Raw genomic sequence first — 19,651 nt, 5'->3', positions numbered from 1 at the left:
GCCTGAACATCCCCCAGCATGTCATCTAGAGCCCCACTGTTCTCTTCTTTATACTAATGGCACAAGAATGAGTCAGCTAAATATTCTTTGTGTAGCTTTAATAAACTCTAAGTTTCTCAGGAATATAACCATCCAATGAATTAAGACCAGAGTATACTGCCTTGTTCAGAACTTCACCAGAAGAATGCCACCATTTCTTAACAGTGCATTCCCCCAACACTGATCATGGTGTCTGTGCCGATACAGATATCATGACTTGCCCATACAACACACCTGGATCCATCTGCATTTGTAGCTGTAGAATTCACAGCAAGCATCTAATTCACTAACTCTTCTAGTATAAGCTGGGTGCAAGCATCATATGTTATTTTATAATACATTATTTTCCTTTTGGTTTCTTTATATTTCAGTTAAGGCATTACACTGATTTGTTAAATTAAGTATACAAGCAAGCAATGATATCAACAGATTTCATTTCAGGATAATAACGGGAGAACTACAAAATATGTGTTGTAAAAAGGAGCCATTGGTTCTGAAGCAATGCAAACCAGTGGTCTAGATTCATGTTCCTTTCTGCTTATTTCCTTGTTACACGCCCTGACCCTTTAGTCAAACTCAACTGGGTCCAAGCTCCAGTCTTACCAGCTGAAGGGTAATGTTGTTTTCCCTTGAGCCAGAGTCATGGGAAGGGGGCAGCTCTGGCATGTCCAGGTCCCTGCCCCAACAGCATAACTGACAAAAAAACTTGGGGCTTGCCAGGTGGAACAGTTGGTAAGGAATCCTCCTGCCAATGCAGGAGACACAGGTTGGATTCTTGGGTCAGGAAGATCCCCTGGAGAAGGAAATGGCAACATACTCCAGTATTCTTGCCTAGGGAATCTTACAGTCAGAGGAGCCTAGCAGGCTACAGTCGATGGGTAGGGGCGGGGAAGTGGGGGTCGCAGAGTCAGACCTGACTGAGAGACAGAGCACATGACGAGAAAGGGGGTGTCAGGGTCAGAGGCAGGGCTATTAGCCTCCTGCCCCCCCCCACCCCCAGCACAGTCCACATCACCAGACAGCACCTCAGGAGCTTCCCCTCCCAACAGCAGCCTCAGAAGCACTGAATTTGGGTGTTTCCCTGTGCAGAGGATCAAAACCTTAACACTCAGAGCTGAATGAGCATATCCTTAGATCCAGAAGTAAATGTTTTGACTTTGACAGATCCCCACTTGCTCATTTTTGGTGAACTATGTGCACAGCCCGGGAATCTCAGCCCAGCCAGAAGTCAGCACCTCTCCTGCTCACCCACTTCCCTGTTGGGGGCAGAACTCCATGGGCCTTATCACACGGAGCTATCTCACTCTCATTGATGACAAAGCTTTTCCAACTAAAAACTCATCCTTGCCTCTCCATACATATGCATCTGATATCATCAACTGTAAATCACTTTCAATGATCTGTTTTGGAAAAGGAGGCATGCTTTATACATGCTTTCTACAATCTAGGGCTTAAGAGAATACTGACAGGAGTAAGGATGATCCACTGAGAGACACAGGAGAGTGTACTGGGCAGAGCATCAGACCTGCAGTAGCTGATGGTTGGGCATCCCCAGTGGCTCAGTGATAAGAATCTGTCAGGAGACTCGGGTTTGATCCCCGGGTGGAGAAGATCCCCTGGAGGAGGGTATGGCATCCCACTCTAGTATTCTTGCCTGGAGAATGCCACGGACAGAGGAGCCCGGCGGGCTGCCATCCATAGGGTCCCAAAGAGTCGGAACACAACTGAAGTAACTTAGCATGCATACACACAGCTGATGGTTACAACTTAATTCTCAGTAATGCAAGGACAGACGATGTTCTTCCAGATAGGTTGTTTTCAGTGCTACAGATTAAAGAGTGAGTCTCATAACTAAGCCTTTTCATTGATGGGAAAGTTAATTTAATTATCCCATAAGGATATACACTCTGGAAATGGCCCCCCAGAATCATCAGCCTCAGAGGTTTAAGGCCCTGAGCCATCTAGCTTCCCAATCCCAAACCTGTCTCATCCCCAACATGTCATCTGCCCCAGCCTGGCTCCAGGTCCCCATTCCTGAATGCACCAGTTCACGCCAATGATAGCAGTACCTAGACTGTGCTGACTTCCTAACCAAATCCTTATACTCCATCAGCCCTACTCAGGTGGTCTTGCACTGGAAAGATGGGCACTGGGGGCCCAGGGATGAAGAAGAAAGATGAGTCAAGGGAAACTCCACCCCAGCCCTATCCCCACAAAGCAATAAGCTGGGTTCTAGGGAACTCCAGCCATCACCCACCCACCTACCTGTGCTAGACCCTAAACCTCTGCGGACACAGGATGAGGACGCCACAGACCCTGACTTCAAGGATCAGACAGTTTAGGAGTAGGCAGGTGGGCAAGCTGCTAAGTGACACAGTGAAAGTACATATGGGAGTTATGCAATGGAGGTAGGGGTGGGGAGTGGTAAGAATACCCTCCGGCAGAGCCCAGGGATGCATCCTAGAGGAGGCACCAGGCTGCCAGGCAAGGCAGAAGCAGATAGAGCAGGGTGTGTGCACTGGCACAGAAGCACAAGATGGCCCAGGAGGCAGGGAACTGAGTTCCTTCCTCGGGTCAGGCTGAAGCATGAGGAGAAAATGTGAGAGAAGATTCACTCATCTGCTCACTTAGGCACTGTGCCAGGAGCTGGGCCCTGTACACATAAGCACACCTTCTGGCCCAGGAACAGGTGGGCACCCACTAAAGAAAGGCCTTCTGCGATAAGCCAAGGAAAGTAGGGCTTCCCAGGTGGCACTAGTGGTAAAGAATCTGTCTGCCAATGCAGGAGACACAAGAGATACAAACTCAGTCCCCGGGTAGGCAAGATCCCCTGGAGGAAAAAATGGCTACCCCTTCCAGTATTCTTGCCTGGAGGAGCCTGGCGGGCTACAGTCCATGGGGTCACACAGAGTCAGATATGACTGAACATCTGAGTGCACACAAGGAGTAGATATTATCCTGAAAGTGATGAAGTGACACAGAGGAATGCTGACCGGGGGTGATGGACTGGATGTGACAAGGGCTGAATTGGATTAAAGAGGAATCAGTCCACAAGATGGAGGGATAGAGAAGTACAGTCAGGCCAGGAGAATCCAAATTACCAAGTGCTCTCTGAGCTGTGACACTCTGCCTCCCCACCACGCCCCAGGCTCGCCCTCCATCCTGAGATGGCTGCAGTAGAAAGAGTTAGGGGTACAGATGGTGCCTGTCACAAGAAGCAAGGACCAGAGGAAAAAACAGTCCAGGGCACTGAAGAACACATGGAGAACAACAGACAGAGAAGGAGCAGGGTGCTACGACTGCTGAGTCAGGCGTGCTGGCTGCTGCTCAGGAAACACCCTGTCCTGCCTTTAAGCAGATGCAATCAAGCCAGAGAACTAGGTTGAGTCCTTGCGGCTAATGCAGAGGAGACACCGGGCTGGATGACCATATTCAGGCAGCGCTTCTGTGGTTCAATCTGAGCACCCCTATCTTCACACCTGAGACTCTTGCATTTCAATGGACATTGACTCCCTCCCTTGCCTCTCGGGGTACCTACTTAAGTGTTCAGGTGGCTGGCTGGGGATTGGCAGGGCTTGAGTTTCCCAGAAATCAAGGTTGCCTTAGTTCTGGGGAGAAAGGATGTTCAAGTGCACGTCTTCACCCACAGCCATGGAAACCACACACACTAAGCACCATGGTGTCTCCATGCCAGAACCTAAGAGTGAAAAGCCATCAAGGCCCAGTAGAGCTGGCAGTCAGTACGGGCAGGAGCCCAGCTTTTTAAGGATCCATAGCCACCACTGCCAGCTTTTGGATGACATCAGTTCAGTTCAGTTCAGTTCAGTCGCTCAGTCGTGTCCGACTCTTTGCGACCCCATGAACTACAGCACACCAGGCCTCCCTGCCCATCACCAACTCCCGGAGTTTACTCAAACTCATGTCCATCGAGTCGGTGATGCCATCCAGCCATCTCACCCTCTGTTGTCCCTTTCTCCTCCTGCCCCAATCCCTCCCAGCATCAGGGTTTTTTCCAATGAGTCAACTCTTCGCATGAGGTGGCCAAAGTATTGGATTTCAGCTTCAGCATCAGTCCTTCCAATGAGCACCCAGGACTGATCTCCTTTAGGATGGACTGGTAAGGTGGGTCAAATAGACTCATTCCCAGAGGGTTTCCACAATTTGAGCACAGAAGCTAAATCACTCTAATACTGTTTGAGCACCATGACAGAGACCCATCTGTCTCACACGTCCCCCACAGCCTCCAGACAGCCTGTCATGCTACCCCAAATGCCACCAGTGTGCAAAGGCTTAACCCTAGGGGTGGAGCTGTGTTCCCTCTTTCTAAATGCACACATCACTAAGCGAGATCATGCATCATGTCCCATTACCTTAGCTTACAGGAAAGTCAGAGTGTTTCCTCTCCGATAAGATGATGTAAGTAGAGCATTAAGGCATCAGGTCTAGGATACTTGAGACAGGGGCAATGGCAGCTCCAAATTCCCCTATCAGGGTCCATTTGGTTGGGAGTATGAACAGGTGACTTGTTTTGAAGCTGTGACTGCATAGTGAGCCCTCTGTCTTTAGTAAGATTAGATGGTTCTGATCCACAGAAGTAGCCAAGTCTTCTAAAGATACTTCTATTAACATTTCCCATTGGACTGAGAAAACAGATTGTAAGATTAGGAGGAAGATGATTCTCATTTAATATTGGTGGTATTTTAAGGAGTGGCTTCCAGGGAGCAGCCAAAAGCAGTCCTTGGTCCTCCAAGGTTTTGAAGACACAGATCCCAGTGGAAACCGGGGAGCAGGAAGAGATAGCTCAGGATGGAAAACGGTGGATGAGAAGAGTGCTGAAGGTGACCCAACAATTTCATCAGCCCTCCCCTTCTCCCTCATGGGCTCTGAGACAAGAGGTGGGATGCATCTGAAAGCAAAACCCCAGGAAAACATCTTCAAGCAAAGATTCTTAACTAATGTCTGACTTGAGTTCCTCCACAAAACAGGGCTGGAATTTAAGTACTGGCAGATGGGTAGAGAGGAGGCAGGGGGCTCTTCAAGAAGAAAATATTTTATTCATGATCTCTAGTCAAAAGAGGAATAAACCACTAAAAAGACTTAAATATCATTTAAAAATTAATACACAAGAAACAACCATCTTGATAATTCTGATGATGGTGCAATAAAGCCAAAATCATTGGTTTGCTTTTGGGGAAAAAAAATAGCCAATAAAAAGAAAGTGAAATCTAGGTCTTGAATGTAAAATTCTTTTTAGCTCTATAAATCTCTGATTAGCCTCCTTCCCTGTTCCAAGTGACAACACACGCTCCCACAAACAAACAAAAATAAACAAGAAATGAAGAAATGAAGATGACAGAAGGAAGAAAGGAAAGTAGGAAGGAATGAAAGAAGGAAACAATACAATAAAATGCAAACTCAGTATCTTCTCTCACTGCCTAGCATTTCTGTGAGTTTCCTGAGTGATGGCTTGTCTTTTAGCTCTTGGCTGAGAGTCCTGATTGTTAATCCCTCCATACAGGGTATTGAGGAGAGAATTTTGAGCATTTTGCAGCAGATAAGTGTGCCAAGAAGTGCTGGCAGAGCACTATTAACTGAGATTCTAGGACTGGGTGGGTGCTGTCCTTGCATGAGGACCAGAGTATGTGAACTCCAGAAATAGGGAGAAGCAGTCTCACACTCCAACACTGTTCTCCCACATTCTATGTGACGTCTAACCATTTGTGATACATTCCTTGGGATTAACATTATCCTTGGTAGGTCTGGAACCACTAGCTCCAGGTCAGGCTGTTGTTATCTGAAACACACTGCCTTTCAAAGGGTTGTGGAACAGAGTGAAAATCTGTCCCTAGGAGAGCACTTGCGGGTTGGAGAACTCAGAAGCAGAAAGAGTTGGAAAAACAAACATTCAGAACCACAAACCACCAAACACATCCAAACACACAGTCAATCAAGTTAAGGAAATGCATACAGGGTCTCCTCCCCGATTCCTTTTCTTCTTCTTTTTTTTTTTTTTGACATGGACTATTTTTAAAGTCTTTATTGAATTTGTTACAATTGCTTCTGTTTTATGTTTCGGTTTTTTGGCTGCAAGGCATGTAGGATCTTAGCTCCCCAGCCAGGGATCAAACTGAACCCCTGGGTTGGAAGGTGAAGTCTTCACCACTAGACCACCAGGGAAGTCCCTCCCCTGATTCTTCATAAGTGTTTATACTACAAGCCCTGCTCCCTCTCCCCTTTGTGCAATCTCCATGGTCCCATGAGAGAGGGACAGAGCAGGTGATAAGCTGCTACAGAGACCCCGGTCCTCACTCAGCAAACTTTCCTTGAAAAGCAGGCTTTTAATTGGATGGTGAGGGACTCCTCTTCTCTCACACTCTCTACCCCAGCAGGTAAAAGGACAGCGATCTTGGCCCCCAACCTGACAGGTCTGAGTAGAGATCCCAGATGAAAGAGTCTGGGTCCATTTCCATCCACTTGACCCTCCTTCTTTCTTCTCCTATAGCCTCCCAAGGTTTTATTCACCAGCCTGTCCTCAGCAATCAGACAGTCAAAGACAGAATGAAAAGGAGGAGCTACAGGGGCCCAGGGCAAAATGACCCTCGATACCCCAATGGGGCACTAACTTCCCATTACCCACATCCACTTGAGGCTGCCCTGTCCATACCCAAAGCCAGGGGTGCTGGGGTGCCTTCTGTGAAATAGGCAGAAGCTTCCTCAGAGCATCTAGCCTGAGCATCAGGTAGAAGCATCTCTGGCTTCAGGTGTGGATTGACATGCTAAGTGTTTCCTGACAGCCCGAGAGAGCCTAAATACCTAGCCGTGTTCGCAAGCTACAGAAGTCTAGTGCAAACTGTACTGATGCAGGGGAAATCACCAATAATGCACTTTATGGCCAGAACTTCAATATTTTTGAAGGGTTTCATTTCTCCTTTCCAACTTTGATATACATACTTACTTAACAAGGGTCTGGGGAGGGTTAATTGAATTAATATATGTAAAGTGCTCAGGGTTTGAAGAGAATATGCAATATAAATGGAAGTGTCACTAAAAAGGTTAATCTAATTTACATCTAACACTTTCAGTTCATGGTGTTAATGAACTATATCCTTTTAGAGAGTGATTAATTTATAGAAATGTGATTATTTTTCCTAATGCTCTATATGGGTCAGCTTCTTCTCTTTCTGTATCTAACTTTACAGGAGAATTCAGTATTTTATAAATTAAAATAATAAATCATATACCCCATAATGGTTATATTTCATTAATTACAAGGAGACATGCATTAGATTAACATTTATCTGTTTTAATTAATTTGCTGCAATGCAGTTATCCATGCAAATGGGAAAACGACACATCAACCTGACATCATATTAAGTTTTGACTGGTTCTACCCTGAAAATTTATGGGCCTGCAACTGCTGCATAACCATGGTGACCACCCGCTGTGCGCCATATGCAGACTAAACATGAAAAAACAAGGAAGAGCCTTAATGCTAAATTCAGACTTCTGAAAATATCATTAATTGAACTGATAAGACAGTATAAAGGCAGAAAGATGTAGGGCTTTGTTTGGGGGGAGTTTGAGCCCTGAAGTCTCTCAGACAGTTTCTTAAATCTGATCATTTTATTTGCTTAGACCCTTTATCCTTCCAAAGGGCATTCAGAGCCCTTAGCAAGTGGATACTAAGAACTTTCTTGAGTAGAGGAAGGAGATGCCATCGTGTCCTTTTGGCACAGAAAGAAACAGATATCAGAGGGCTGAGTGATGTGCCCTGAGCCTCACACTGATCAGTGAATCCAAGTCAGGAGACTGGAAGAAAATGCCTTTCCTACCTTCTCCACAACGATTTCCTTGTCACACTTACTTGGAAGACTGCAGATTTGTTTAACTCTATAATACAACAGACAGCATGGAAATGCAAAGGGGCAGAAGTCACCAAAAATGATGTGTTGTGGGCCTTTTTTTTTTTTTTAACAGCAAAACTTAAGTTAAATTTCAGCCAATTAAGCATTTTTAGAAGCAATGAGAGTAGCATTCACAGGCTTTCTCAGTGAGAATTCCAATAGCATCTGCCACACCTGATTCCCTCAAACATCGTGGTGTGGTTAGAGGTCTCCTGATTCATCTGTAGAACAGAGTGTTTTCAATACCATGTGTAAAAGAGCTAGTGGGAAGCCACTCTATATATAGTACAGGGAGCTCAGCTCAGTGCTCTATGAAGACCTAGAGGGCTGAGATGAACATATTTTATGATGTTCATTTACCAATGTGTAAAATGGGTACTTGTGAAAAAGACAACTGATATGTGTAAAATCCAGCCATGACAGCAGAAGGAAGGGTGGCTTTAGGAGCAGTCAGGTTACCTGCTACTCCATCTACACCATCTCTCCCACCCTTGCCACACTCACCGCCTCATTCTCCTGAGTCCAGGCTTCAAGTATATCTAATATACTTGAAAATGTCTGTGGTAGCTTTCTTTGAACCTGGCTGTTTAAAAAAAATAAATAAAGGAGTCAGAGGAGGGCCATGATTAACTGAAATGAACGACTGCTGGGAGGCCTTCCTGGCCCAAGAGACCCGGCCAATGGACCACGCAATGCAGACAGCTGCCTTCTCTGCTTGAGGCCAAGTGTGATGGGGGTGGGTGAGGAAAGATGGAGGAAGGCCTCCAGCTGCCCAGGTGAGAAGAGAGAGGCTATGCTCACTCTTGATGGGGAAGTCAATCAGAGAGTAAGACTTCCAGAAAAACCAATTCTTTCAGCAATTTTGTAGTGAAACCCAAATGCTCTCGGACTGTGAGGAGATGCCTTCCAGAGCAGCAGAGCCTCTCTGGCTCCACTCAGAGCTTTCCTCAGACTGAAGACACATCACGCTGCTAGGTACGCTCATGTGACACGGGAAGTCCACGTCTGCCACACTGTTCTGGGTTCACATCTCAGTCCCATGACCACTAAGTTGTGGGACCTTGGGCAAGCTACTTCCCTTCTCTGAGTCTCAGTTTTCTCCTCTGTAAATACAGGATAGTAATTCGAACTACATCATCGGTAGATCAATCCAATTGGGGTTAAGATCAAACCAACTGTCACATGCAAAGTGCTTAAAATAGTGCCTGGCACAGGGTATGCATTCAATAAACACTCATTCCTTTATTAGCTCTGTAATCTCTGTGCAGAAATATATTTTTCCATGGCTGGGTTCCCTCTTCACTCCTGCCTGTATACCAACATGAGCATTCTTACTTTGTAGCTACATGTCCTACCCCCCAATCCCATCTTCTTACTAAATGCCTACTCACCCATTAAGACTTCTTTCATGTACTTCATAAATCTTTCCTAGTTTCTCCTATCCTTGCCAATTTCTGTCTTTCCTGAAAGACTTTTTCAAGGTCTTTCATATGCGGTCTGACCTCTCCCCAGAAGCTATAGAGTTCTTCAATAGTTTGTGTCATGTGTGGTGTTTGCCCTAGACAGGGTGTGAGCTCTCTGACATCTGAAACTTGCTTTATCTTTTTGTTCCCCTCACAGAATAACAGGAGACTGAGAAATAGCTAGCTATTGGCTGATATGGCTAAAAATGGGGCCCAATGCATATTTGGGTTGGCCTCACTCTCCCAGGCATTCTCCTCTGATCACTGCCCTCTTTTGCCTTCTGCCTATTGCTTTCTGACAGAACGGTATGGATGAATGTCAGTGTTCTCCCAAAATTCACCTGTTGAAACCCTACCCCTCAATGTGATGGTATTAGAAGAGAGGGTCTTTGGGAGACCCTCTTCTTAAAGCCCAAATCCTAGCATACTAGGATTAGAAGAGGTCTTGAGGGTGGAGCCCTCATGAATGGGATTAGTGCCCTTATAAGAGTCATGAGAAAACCTGCTTCCTCTCTCTGCATTCCACACATCAGACACAATGAGAAGTTGGCAGTTTGCAACACAGAAGAGAACTCTCACCAGAACCCAATCATGCCAGTGGCCTGAACTTGGACTTACTTCCTTCAGAACCACAGAAATCAATTTCTGTTGTTTATAAGCCACCCAATCTATTGCATTTTTTTTTTTACAGGAGCTCCAGCTGACTAAGATAGCAAACTTCTGTCTTATTCAGTGCCTATGTCTTCAGTTCAGCATGCTTTCCCCAGCTCAGTCTTCTCATGATCCATCCACAAACCCACCATTCCAATTTCCACAGGTTCCAATTAGTGGTGGGCTAAATAATAAATTATAAAGTAATAATCTGTCTCAAACTGCCATTTGGTTATCACAGCTTCAGTTACCCCTTTCCACATAAACATGCACCATCACAGAAATGGTCAATATCTTAAACAAACAAAACAGGATGCTTCTCTGTTTCCTGGGACAGCAAGGCTAGGCAGAAAATATTCACTGGTCAGGGGACTTCTCTTAACAACCCAAATCACACCAGAGACCAGAATCCCATACTTTCAGCACCAGCACTGAGAGACGTTTGTTTATTTAGATAACATACATTGCTGAGTCCTTCCTCAGAGCTCACCCTGCATTAAGTGCCAGGGCTTTAGAGATTAATGAGATGAGATATGGGTCCCAGCCTCAAAGGCATTCATAGAGTAGTATTTTCACAAGTCAAATGTCACTGTGTATGTGTATTTATATATCACTGTGTCCATATATACAGAGAGAACAGAGTTTGAATGGAGAGAAGGTATGAACAAAACTACTGAACTGCCAAGAGGTCAGTCAGAAATGGAGAATCTCAGATGTTAGAACCCAGTGTTTAAATGATCAGAAATTATAGTCACCATATATTTAATGCTGTTTACATGCCATGAACTGCACTAAGTGATTTCTAAACACTATCCTGCCAACTACCTGGCAAGGCAGATCTTTGTATCTCCATTTTATAAAGAAACTGAGGTTCAAGGGATTAACTGATTTGCCCAAGATTATCTAACTGGGAAGGGGTAGGGCCAGGATTAGAACCCAGGTTTCTCTGGTTACTAAGCCCAAATTTTCCTTCCTACAGGACAGGAGGAAAATGAAAATATCCAAAATGTCTGTGAAACAATACCACTGCAACCTCAAACAGGTGGATTCACTAAGCCAATCACTGCTGATTGCTCTGGAGAAGGCAATGGCACCCCACTCCAGTACTTTTGTCTGGAAAATCCCATGGACGGAGGAGCCTGGTAGGCTGCTGTCTATGGGGTCGCGAAGAGTCGGACACAACTGAGCGACTTCACTTTCACTTTTCACTTTCATGCATTGGAGAAGGAAATGGCAACCCACTCCAGTGTTCTTTCCTGGAGAATCCCAGGGATGGGGGAGCCTGGTGGGCTGCCGTCTCTGGGGTCGCACAGAGCCGGACATGACTGAAGCAACTTAGCAGCAGCAGCAGCTGATTGTTCGGCTGATATTCCAGAGGCCAGGCAGAAGGATAATCTTGGAGATGCAGGGAGAATCAGGATGAGATTCCAGCTCACAGGGCTTACAGGGTGGTGATGGGCCAGACAAGGAGCACAGATACTCCAGAGGGAGAGCCGCAGCCTGGGGGACCAGATTGGGGGACCAGTCAGGGGAGGCTCCCAGGGGAGACCATGTCCAGCCCTGGCCATGTCTTGAGTCACAGAAGGCATCAGGATGAGGAAGGTGACCTTACAGGCCAAAGACATAGCCCAAAGGGTCCAGGGCAGGAATGAGCACATCCTGGCCCAAAAACCATAGGTACTCTGGGATGAGTGCAGGTCAGCAAGTGCCCTCGGATGCACTGCTGGGGATGTTTTGTCACTGTGCTTCAGTTGTTGGGGAAACTACTGTCACATCGCTAGAAGTCACATGCTACTTTCCCAGAGATGATACAGGACAATTCACCATAAAAATCCCACACCACTTTCCCCCCATAGGAGGTCCTGCATTTGCACTTTGGAATAGACAGGGATGGTTTCTGAATCTGTGAGAGGGATGATGAGGCTGCTGCTCGAAGCAGGTTTCCAGGGATAAGAACAAGGCCCACTCCCTTCACCTCTTGACAGGCCCCTTGAGACAACAGCCCTGGACTCTCCTTTTATAGGCAGGACCACAGGGCTCCTGGGGATCTCAGAGATATAGTCAGCTTCTCCATGGCTGCTAGATCTGCCTTTAAACGCAACGGGGAGAACACGTGATGAACAGTCAGGGGGCACTGGGCATGGCGAGCCTTCTCATTCTCACCCCAGTGTCACAACCTTCACTGGTGGCCCTGGCAAGTCATTTGCACTCTTTCAGACTTAGTTTCTTCTCTGGAAAGTGGGCTACCAACATCAGCCCTGCGTGACTTGTAAATATGAAAGACAGTCCAGGTAAAGAGATTAGCAGAGTGCCTGTTACACTAAGGAGAGGTTCCACAAACTGCAATTACTACAATTATACCACTCCTGCTACAATTCCGCTCTGTCCTCTCCCCTCCTGATTACCAAATGCTGCACTTGCAAGCCCCTTCCTACCCCCATCTCCCTTGTCTACGTCCCCATCATACGGTACTACACTTGGTACAAAACTCAGCCTGCTGTGTCATTCTCTTAAGGTTTTCACATAAAAATCTTGTCTCTTCAACCAGATCAAAGCTCTCAAAGCAAGGCAGTCATGAGATGGGAATGGGGGTGGTCTTCTTATATTTTCTAAGAACCCTCCAAAGCACCGAACCAGGCTCTGGAAACGTAGACAGACACAACATCAGTTATTACTGATGGTCTATACTCAAGTATGGGTTTCCCTGGAAGCTCAGCTTGTAAAGAATTGGCCTGTAATGCAGGAGACCCTGGTTCAATTCCTGACTTGGGAAGATCACCTGGACAAGGGATAGGCTACCCTCTCCAGAATTCTTGGGCTTCCCTGGTGGCTCATACGGTAAAACAATCTGCCTGAAATGCAGGAGACCCCTGGGTTAGGAAGATCCCCTGGAGGAGGGCATGGCAACACACTCCAGTATTCTTGGAGAATGAAAAATAGCCTTCTATTTTTTTGAGAATCCCCATGGACAGAGGAGCCTGGTGGGCTGCAGTCCACGGGGTCGCAAAGAGTCAGACACAGCCGGGCAACTAAGCAAAGCACATACTCAAAGTATTGTTCTGAACAATCAATGCCTGGATGTTGAGAACTGAAAAGAGTTTGTGTACCAGGTCCATGAGACCTGAGACCACTGATATATCACCAAATTTGACACAAATCTTAAGATGTTTATTGTATTGTCTTTTTTCCCTGGATAAGACATGCCTTTCTCTGCCCCAGAGGCTCCTAGGGTCCGCAATACCCTCTCAGCTTTGCATAGGATCCGGTTCTTCCAAGGCGTCCGGGAAGTGTTTGCCTATTTTGAATAGCTAAGATACAGAAGAGTAAAAGGAAGGGGTTATAATAGCTCCCTGGACACTGTATTATTTCTGAAGTCGGGAATATGTTTGCACTGAAATTGCAGAGATCCTGCAAAAACGGTTCTCAGGGCTTAGCTGCTCGATTTCCTACAGGCAAGAAGCAAGAAACACAAAGGCAGAACCAGCTGTGCGCCTCAAACACATCATCATACAGGAGCCCAAGCCAGCAAGATGTGCTTCCAGACAGTTGTCCAGAGGGTGTATTCAAGTCTGCCAGGAAGCCTGACACCCCACTCCCAATCTTCCTCTACACATGAATTCAGAACTGTACGGGAAAAGAAGGGTATTTTTCATTCAATCTTCTTTGCATGCCTTCCTGCCTTTTCTCTTCTTTAGTAATATGGGAATAACAACAACATGAATGTTAGAAATTGCAAAGTCAGTGGCAGGATGCATCATATACAAAGCATAACCTTCAGTGTCTCAAACATTCTTCAGAGATGATTTGAAATTTGGAAACGTAAAATGCATGTGCATTGTGAGAAGGAAAGTCAGTTCTGTATTTCCCAGCCGAAGTGTCATAGTAAATGTCTCTGTTTTGATCAAGTATTACACATTTGTCTTAAAAAAAAAAAAAAAATGCAGCTAACAACGCCCTTTGCAGCCCCCCAGTGGTAGGAAAAAGAAGGAAGACGGGTGATTCAAAGAGCAACTCAGCAGACCAATCAACTTTTTACTCCAGAAAGACAAATGGCTTGTTTTCAGCACGAAATGAGTATGTTCTGTGTGGGGAAGATGAACAGTGTTGGTTAAAATGCACATAATTATTCATATGAGCGTGAATCATTGAGAGCCTGGATTTTTTTTTCTTTTCAATCTTTCTCTTTTATCTGTACCGTTTTCCATTCTAACCTGGGAACCCTGCGATGCATTAGCATACCAGGTCTTCTTCTCAAACAAGTTTTCCCTTCTTTCTTCACTTGCTGTGAGCCCCCCTGTTTGCAGACATCTGCTCATACATACACCATTTGCTCTGCTACAAAGTGACGAAAAAAATTAAATAGATATCACCCGCCTGTTTAACAACGTTTTTATAGTGGGGAAGGAGAGCAGAAGTTTTGGAACTTCATTAATTCCGTTTTCACAAAAACAACAGTCTCTCGGGTGATAAGCGACTTCTTCACGCATTCCTTTACCTTTGCCACATGTTTGAGACATTTTCATCATCAGTTTTCAGCTGTCTTCCGCCAAAAGAAACTACTTCTCAAAGATGGCGGTGGGGGGATGGGATGAAAACAAATAGGATGCCTGCTTATAAAATCATGTCACCAAAAACCATGTCACCACAAAACTAACAGAAACTCTACTATCCTTCTTAACAGTATCACTCGCAAGTTGCGGGAGAGGCATTTCCGAGGTTCTCAGGAGGCGAACTGTCTGCCTCGTACTCTCCCCACCCTCCAAGGGTAATTAAAACAGAAAACATTCCCTCTTGAGCCAAGTGGAAGCTACAGTGCAAAGCCAGCTTGCAAATCAGATTGCCTCTAATAGGGCGTCTCTATCTACTGGAGCAAACTCCTCCTTCCTCTGACGACGGTCACTGACCACGGTCCTCCCCGAGCTGGTTAACGCGCAAATTTGACCACTACGATTAAACCAAGCGCACGCCCTCCTAGGTAAAGCGCAGAGAATCAACAAGTTAGCACAAAGCTGGGCGCCCCAGCCCAGAATTGCCTCTCCGGCGCCCACCGCCACCCACCCCTCGCTCTGCTCCTCCCTAGCCTCTCCCACCACCGTCCAGCAAGCACGTGACCTTCCGTTTGCAGTTCACCCTCGGGTCGCCCCCACCCCAGCGCTCCTCCACGCACACCAAGGCAGCAAATTCCGCGGTTCGCCAGCCTACAGCCTCTCGACCGCGCCAGGCGTTCGCCCGGATCTTGCTTCCTCCGAGGCGCGAGGAGCCTAGAGGTCAAAACTCCAAGCGAACCAGAGTAGCGGGGAGGGAGGTCACCAGGTTCTGCGCTCCGGTGCCGAAGCACAGTCGCAGAGGCTGTGGGAAACATCACATCCCGCACTTCTCCTGGACTCGGCGGCCCGCCCCGAGGGCGCGCGTTCCCAGGGGAGCCAGAGCCACCCTGGGGGAACCTGAGGCCAGCCAGGGGGAGCCTTCTCTGGAGCCCACAAGTTTCCACCCCATCCCCGAGCTGGGAGACGAGCCCTGCTCTCCTTAGAGGCGCGGCCGCTGATTCCTCCCTCTGGGCTGGAGCAGACAACTGCCTCTCCGCGCCTCAACAGCGCCCTGCTCGAGCCGTCCCCCGGCCGGAGCCCGCGACTCAGCCACTACGCCCCCACCCCGGGGCAGACAGCCCCCAAACTTATCCCGACTCCCCAGACCTCGCCTTCCCCAGGGTCCCTAGGCCCCGCCCAGGGGCTGGGTCGGCGTCCGCAGGTGAAATCTGTCTAGTCCACGGCTCAGGGCGCTCACTTCGGGCAACCTGGGCGCACGAACGCCGGGAAGCTGCGGCAAGGAAGGGTGTGCAAATCCAGCGTGAGCTCGGGTCCCCGCTGCTTACATTCTCAAGCCCGCCCTGCTTTCCTCCTCGAAGACGAAGAAAGTTCCCCAGCACCCACCTTTAGCCGCGAGGAGGCGGCGCCGCCCGCTGTCCCCGCCGCCGCTGCCGCTCCCCACGCCCAGCGCCAGCAGGAGCGGCACCCACAGCCTCCCGGTCAGCATCCTCGCCGCCGCCGCGTCTGAGCTGCCGCCGCCGCCGCCTATTGCCCGCACGGGCTCTCCCCTCCCGGTGCGCGCCGGGCCGCGGGCCGCCTCGCCCTGCCGCTGGGTGCGCTTCGGGAGCCGCCGCGCTCGGTCTCCGGTGTCCACCGCCTCTCCGCTCGCTCGCTCGCCGGCAGCAGCCGCGCTCACTGGCACGGACCCTGAGCGGCTCCGTCGCTCACCCCGGGACGGCCCGTGACGTCACGGACGGGGGGAGGCGGCTCCTGCATATTCATGAGGCGCGGACACCGGCGGCGGCCGTGAGCTGGCGGCTCCGCGCCCCCGGCCCCTAACTTTCCCCGCCGTCCTCGAGCTCTCGGGGCGCTCCTGCTCCAGTTTTCCTCCTCCAGGCAGGACTCGGCTCCCAGAGGGCCGGGTGGGCGGCTGCGGGGAGCCCTCTGGCCCCGCACCCTTCTCGCTCCGGCTTGCAAATAACTGCCTCGAGGGATGACTGGCTTCCTCAGAAGTGGTCCCCGGGAGCCTGAGCGTCTCCCGCTGGGCCTCAGGGCGCCGGGTCCCGCCACGCCCTTGGAGCTGACATCCGCGCCGAGACACGCGGGGGCGTTGCTGCGAGTCCTGCCCTTGGCCCGGGCTCTGGACGTTCTATGCCGCCTGGTCTGGGGAGGGCGCCCGGCCCACGCTAGAGTTGGAGAGCGCGCGTGCTGCGAGCGCTGGTCGGAGTTGCCGAACCGTGTGCATCACCGCGGACCGGAAGGGCAGTGGCCGGAGTCCGCACCATCTTGGAGAGGCAGGGACAGCCAAGGCTCCCGGAGGCTGATGGACCAGATCACAGAAGGCAGACTTGGGGCGCTGGGCCTGCCGAGGCTACAGTGGGACAGAAACTTCGCTGCAGTATGGTGCCCAGGCAAGAAGTTAATTACCACCTTTCTGTTTCACTCCACGTATCTTAAGACCAGGCCACCTGACGTCATGCCTTGTAACACCTCGTGAGTAATTGTCAGTTCCCAGAGTGCAAGGGCCATGCACTCCTGACGACCTTCCCCATCCCCAAGCCACAGAGGTTTCAAAGAGGTACTCCATAAACACTAATTAATGGCTCACAATAAATCATTGACCGTATTCACATACATGTATGCAGTGCCAATATCACACACAGGTCAGGGTTCAAATAAGGACGCAGGGAAATCCAGAGAGAACCAAAATTTATTCACTGATTCATCCCTTTTACTGAGCACCTAGACAGGTAATGTCACCCTGCCACTGGACACTAAATTAGACATTAGACCATCCAAAGACCCAGCAGAGTTGTCCATCCTCTCTTTAAGGTCTTTGTTCCTGTGTGAGAAGCCAAAGAAGGCTGTAAAAGGCAATTACAATGCATTGTGTTAGGCACATTCTTTATGTTGCTAGATATGAGCCTATACAAATCAATTAACAAAATGTATATGCCGCAACGGTGTCTAAACAGCATCCTATAATTAATAACTGTAGTTTGGGGTACTCAACAAAGCCATAAAATCCATTAACAGCCCTCGAGCTGCTCAGTCACTCTGCGCCCGGCTTGGCAGCTTACCCAGAGCTACTGCCATTGTGCAGGTGGACTCTTGTGCATTTCCAGGCACTGAGAGATGCTTGGTGTACAGCCATGAATAACATCGGCTGCAGGAAGCCTCAGCCCAGGAGGGGCGCTTCACCTGCCCGTCTCCTTTAACCTGCACAACCCGCGTCTGTGCTGTTACTGTCCTTTCACACGGGAGTAAATGGAGCAAACTTCCTTGTTCAAGGTCAAAGGGCTAAAAAATGCCTGAGGCCCACACCAGGCCCTTGCGCTTTTCAGACTTGGTGTCGGGATCCAGAAAGGATGGTGTGGAGAAGGAAATGCTGACCCAGGCAAAATCAGGGACGCCAGCAAATAGAGGAAGAATATAGATGTGTCTCATTTTCTTCCATTTATGCTGCACCCAGGGCTACCCAGGTTGGCTCAGTGGTAAAGAATCTGCCTGCCAGTGCAGGAGACGCCAGTTCTATCCCTGGGTGGAGAAAGGTCTCCTGGAGAAGGGAATGGCAAATGACTTCAGTATTCTTGCCTGGGAAATCTCATGTTCAGAGGATCCTGGCGGGCTACAGTCCATGGGGTTACAAAAGAGTTGGACACAACTTAGCGACTAAACAACTACTCCATGCTCCATCCAATTACATATCTGCCTCCCCTTCATTTTCTAATAAATAAACCTACTTTACTGACTTACCTGCTCTGTCTTTTGATGTCATTCTATTGAGTTTTTTAAGACCAGTTGGCTAGTTCCCAAAATTTTACATGGACTTTCAAATCATACCAAATAATGAGAAAGAAGGGAACATACAGCTGATGGGGAAGCATCCGCAGCCCCATGCAGCAGATCACCAGAAAGAAGACAGCAGAGAAAGACACCATGAGGCAGGCCAGTTGCTAATAACATTGGTAACCTCTATTTCCTCCTCTATGATTAGGGGTGATGACTTATGCCTGTTGTAAAAATTCAAGTGCACTAATGGCCCCTGTTTGTTTATACCCCCCTGAATTCATTCCCTTTGGATATATTCTCCACATGATTAGCTTTGGCCAGTAGGACAGCAACCATGCATGTTTTCTCTTCCTCTTCCAGGTCAACCAAGAGGTGACCTGCTGGAGGCTGAGAGACCACACAGAGTGGAGCTGAGCTATCCATCCAGCCAAGGTCATCCTAGACTAGTCAGCAACTGACCCACAAGCTGAACGCAGACACATGAGCAAGTCCAGCCAAGACCAGCCAATCCTGACCCACATCAGAGCTGCCCCACTGACTTATGAAAAGTAATCAATGGTTACATTCAGCCACTACATTTTGGGGTGGTTGATTAAGGAGCATCTCCCTTGTGGCTCAGCTGGTAAAGAATCTACCTGCAATGTGGGAGACCTGGATTCAATCCCTGGGTTGGGAAGATCCCTTGGAGAAAGGAAAGGCTACCCACTCCAGTTTTCTGGCCTGGAGAATTCCATGGACTGTATAGTCCATGGGTCACAAAGAGTAGGACACAACTAAGTGACTTTCACTTTCACTTTCACACCTACTTCATAAGTAGGTCATTACAAGAAGTAAATGAGAAAATATATGTACAACTCTTATGTGTTGGCACATAGTCAATGTTCAATAATTGTAAAAATGTCTCCATTTCATCCTTACTTCCCAAGTCTCTGAAATGCCAGTCATAAACCTGAGTTATATCTTTTGCAAGAAAGGCACTAACAACCTGGCATGGAGGGGATGAAGGTGAGTAAGTTCAGCCTTGGCAATTCTCAGGCCACAAGAGCCTTGAGCCCACATCATCTGTATGGAGCACCGCTATGTCCTCTGCCTGTGCTGGGCCATTGCAGATACAAAAAGTAGGTAATATAACCAACAGTTAATATGTTCTGGTTCACTCCGTGCCAGGCTTTGCAATGGGGGTTTTGCATCCCATTCTTAATTTAATCCTTTCACCAACAGGTGTTATTTTCCTACTTTGTTCTGACCAGGTTGCTGTCTCAGAAAGTTTGAGTAA

At 48.2% G+C, this 19,651-nt stretch overlaps 1 protein-coding gene across 2 annotated transcripts in view; it reads right to left on the bottom strand.

Annotated features, from left to right (window-relative positions):
- Positions 1–16,275, bottom strand: part of CLSTN2 (calsyntenin 2) — a 728,241-nt gene extending 711,966 nt beyond the window's left edge. The window contains exon 1 of one of the 2 annotated variants that reach the window (XM_043874074.1): positions 15,988–16,275. In XM_043874074.1, the coding sequence (XP_043730009.1) occupies positions 15,988–16,090 (103 nt within the window). In that variant the 5' untranslated portion in view covers positions 16,091–16,275. The remainder of the gene's footprint in view (positions 1–15,987) is intronic. The other variant, XM_043874073.1, reaches the window with a different exon arrangement.
- Positions 16,276–19,651: the final 3,376 nt, after the last annotated feature.

Source organism: Cervus elaphus, chromosome 19 (assembly GCF_910594005.1).
Source record: "Cervus elaphus chromosome 19, mCerEla1.1, whole genome shotgun sequence".
In the NCBI taxonomy this organism is placed as follows: domain Eukaryota; kingdom Metazoa; phylum Chordata; class Mammalia; order Artiodactyla; family Cervidae; genus Cervus; species Cervus elaphus.
This window is presented reverse-complemented; position numbering and strand designations above follow the sequence as displayed.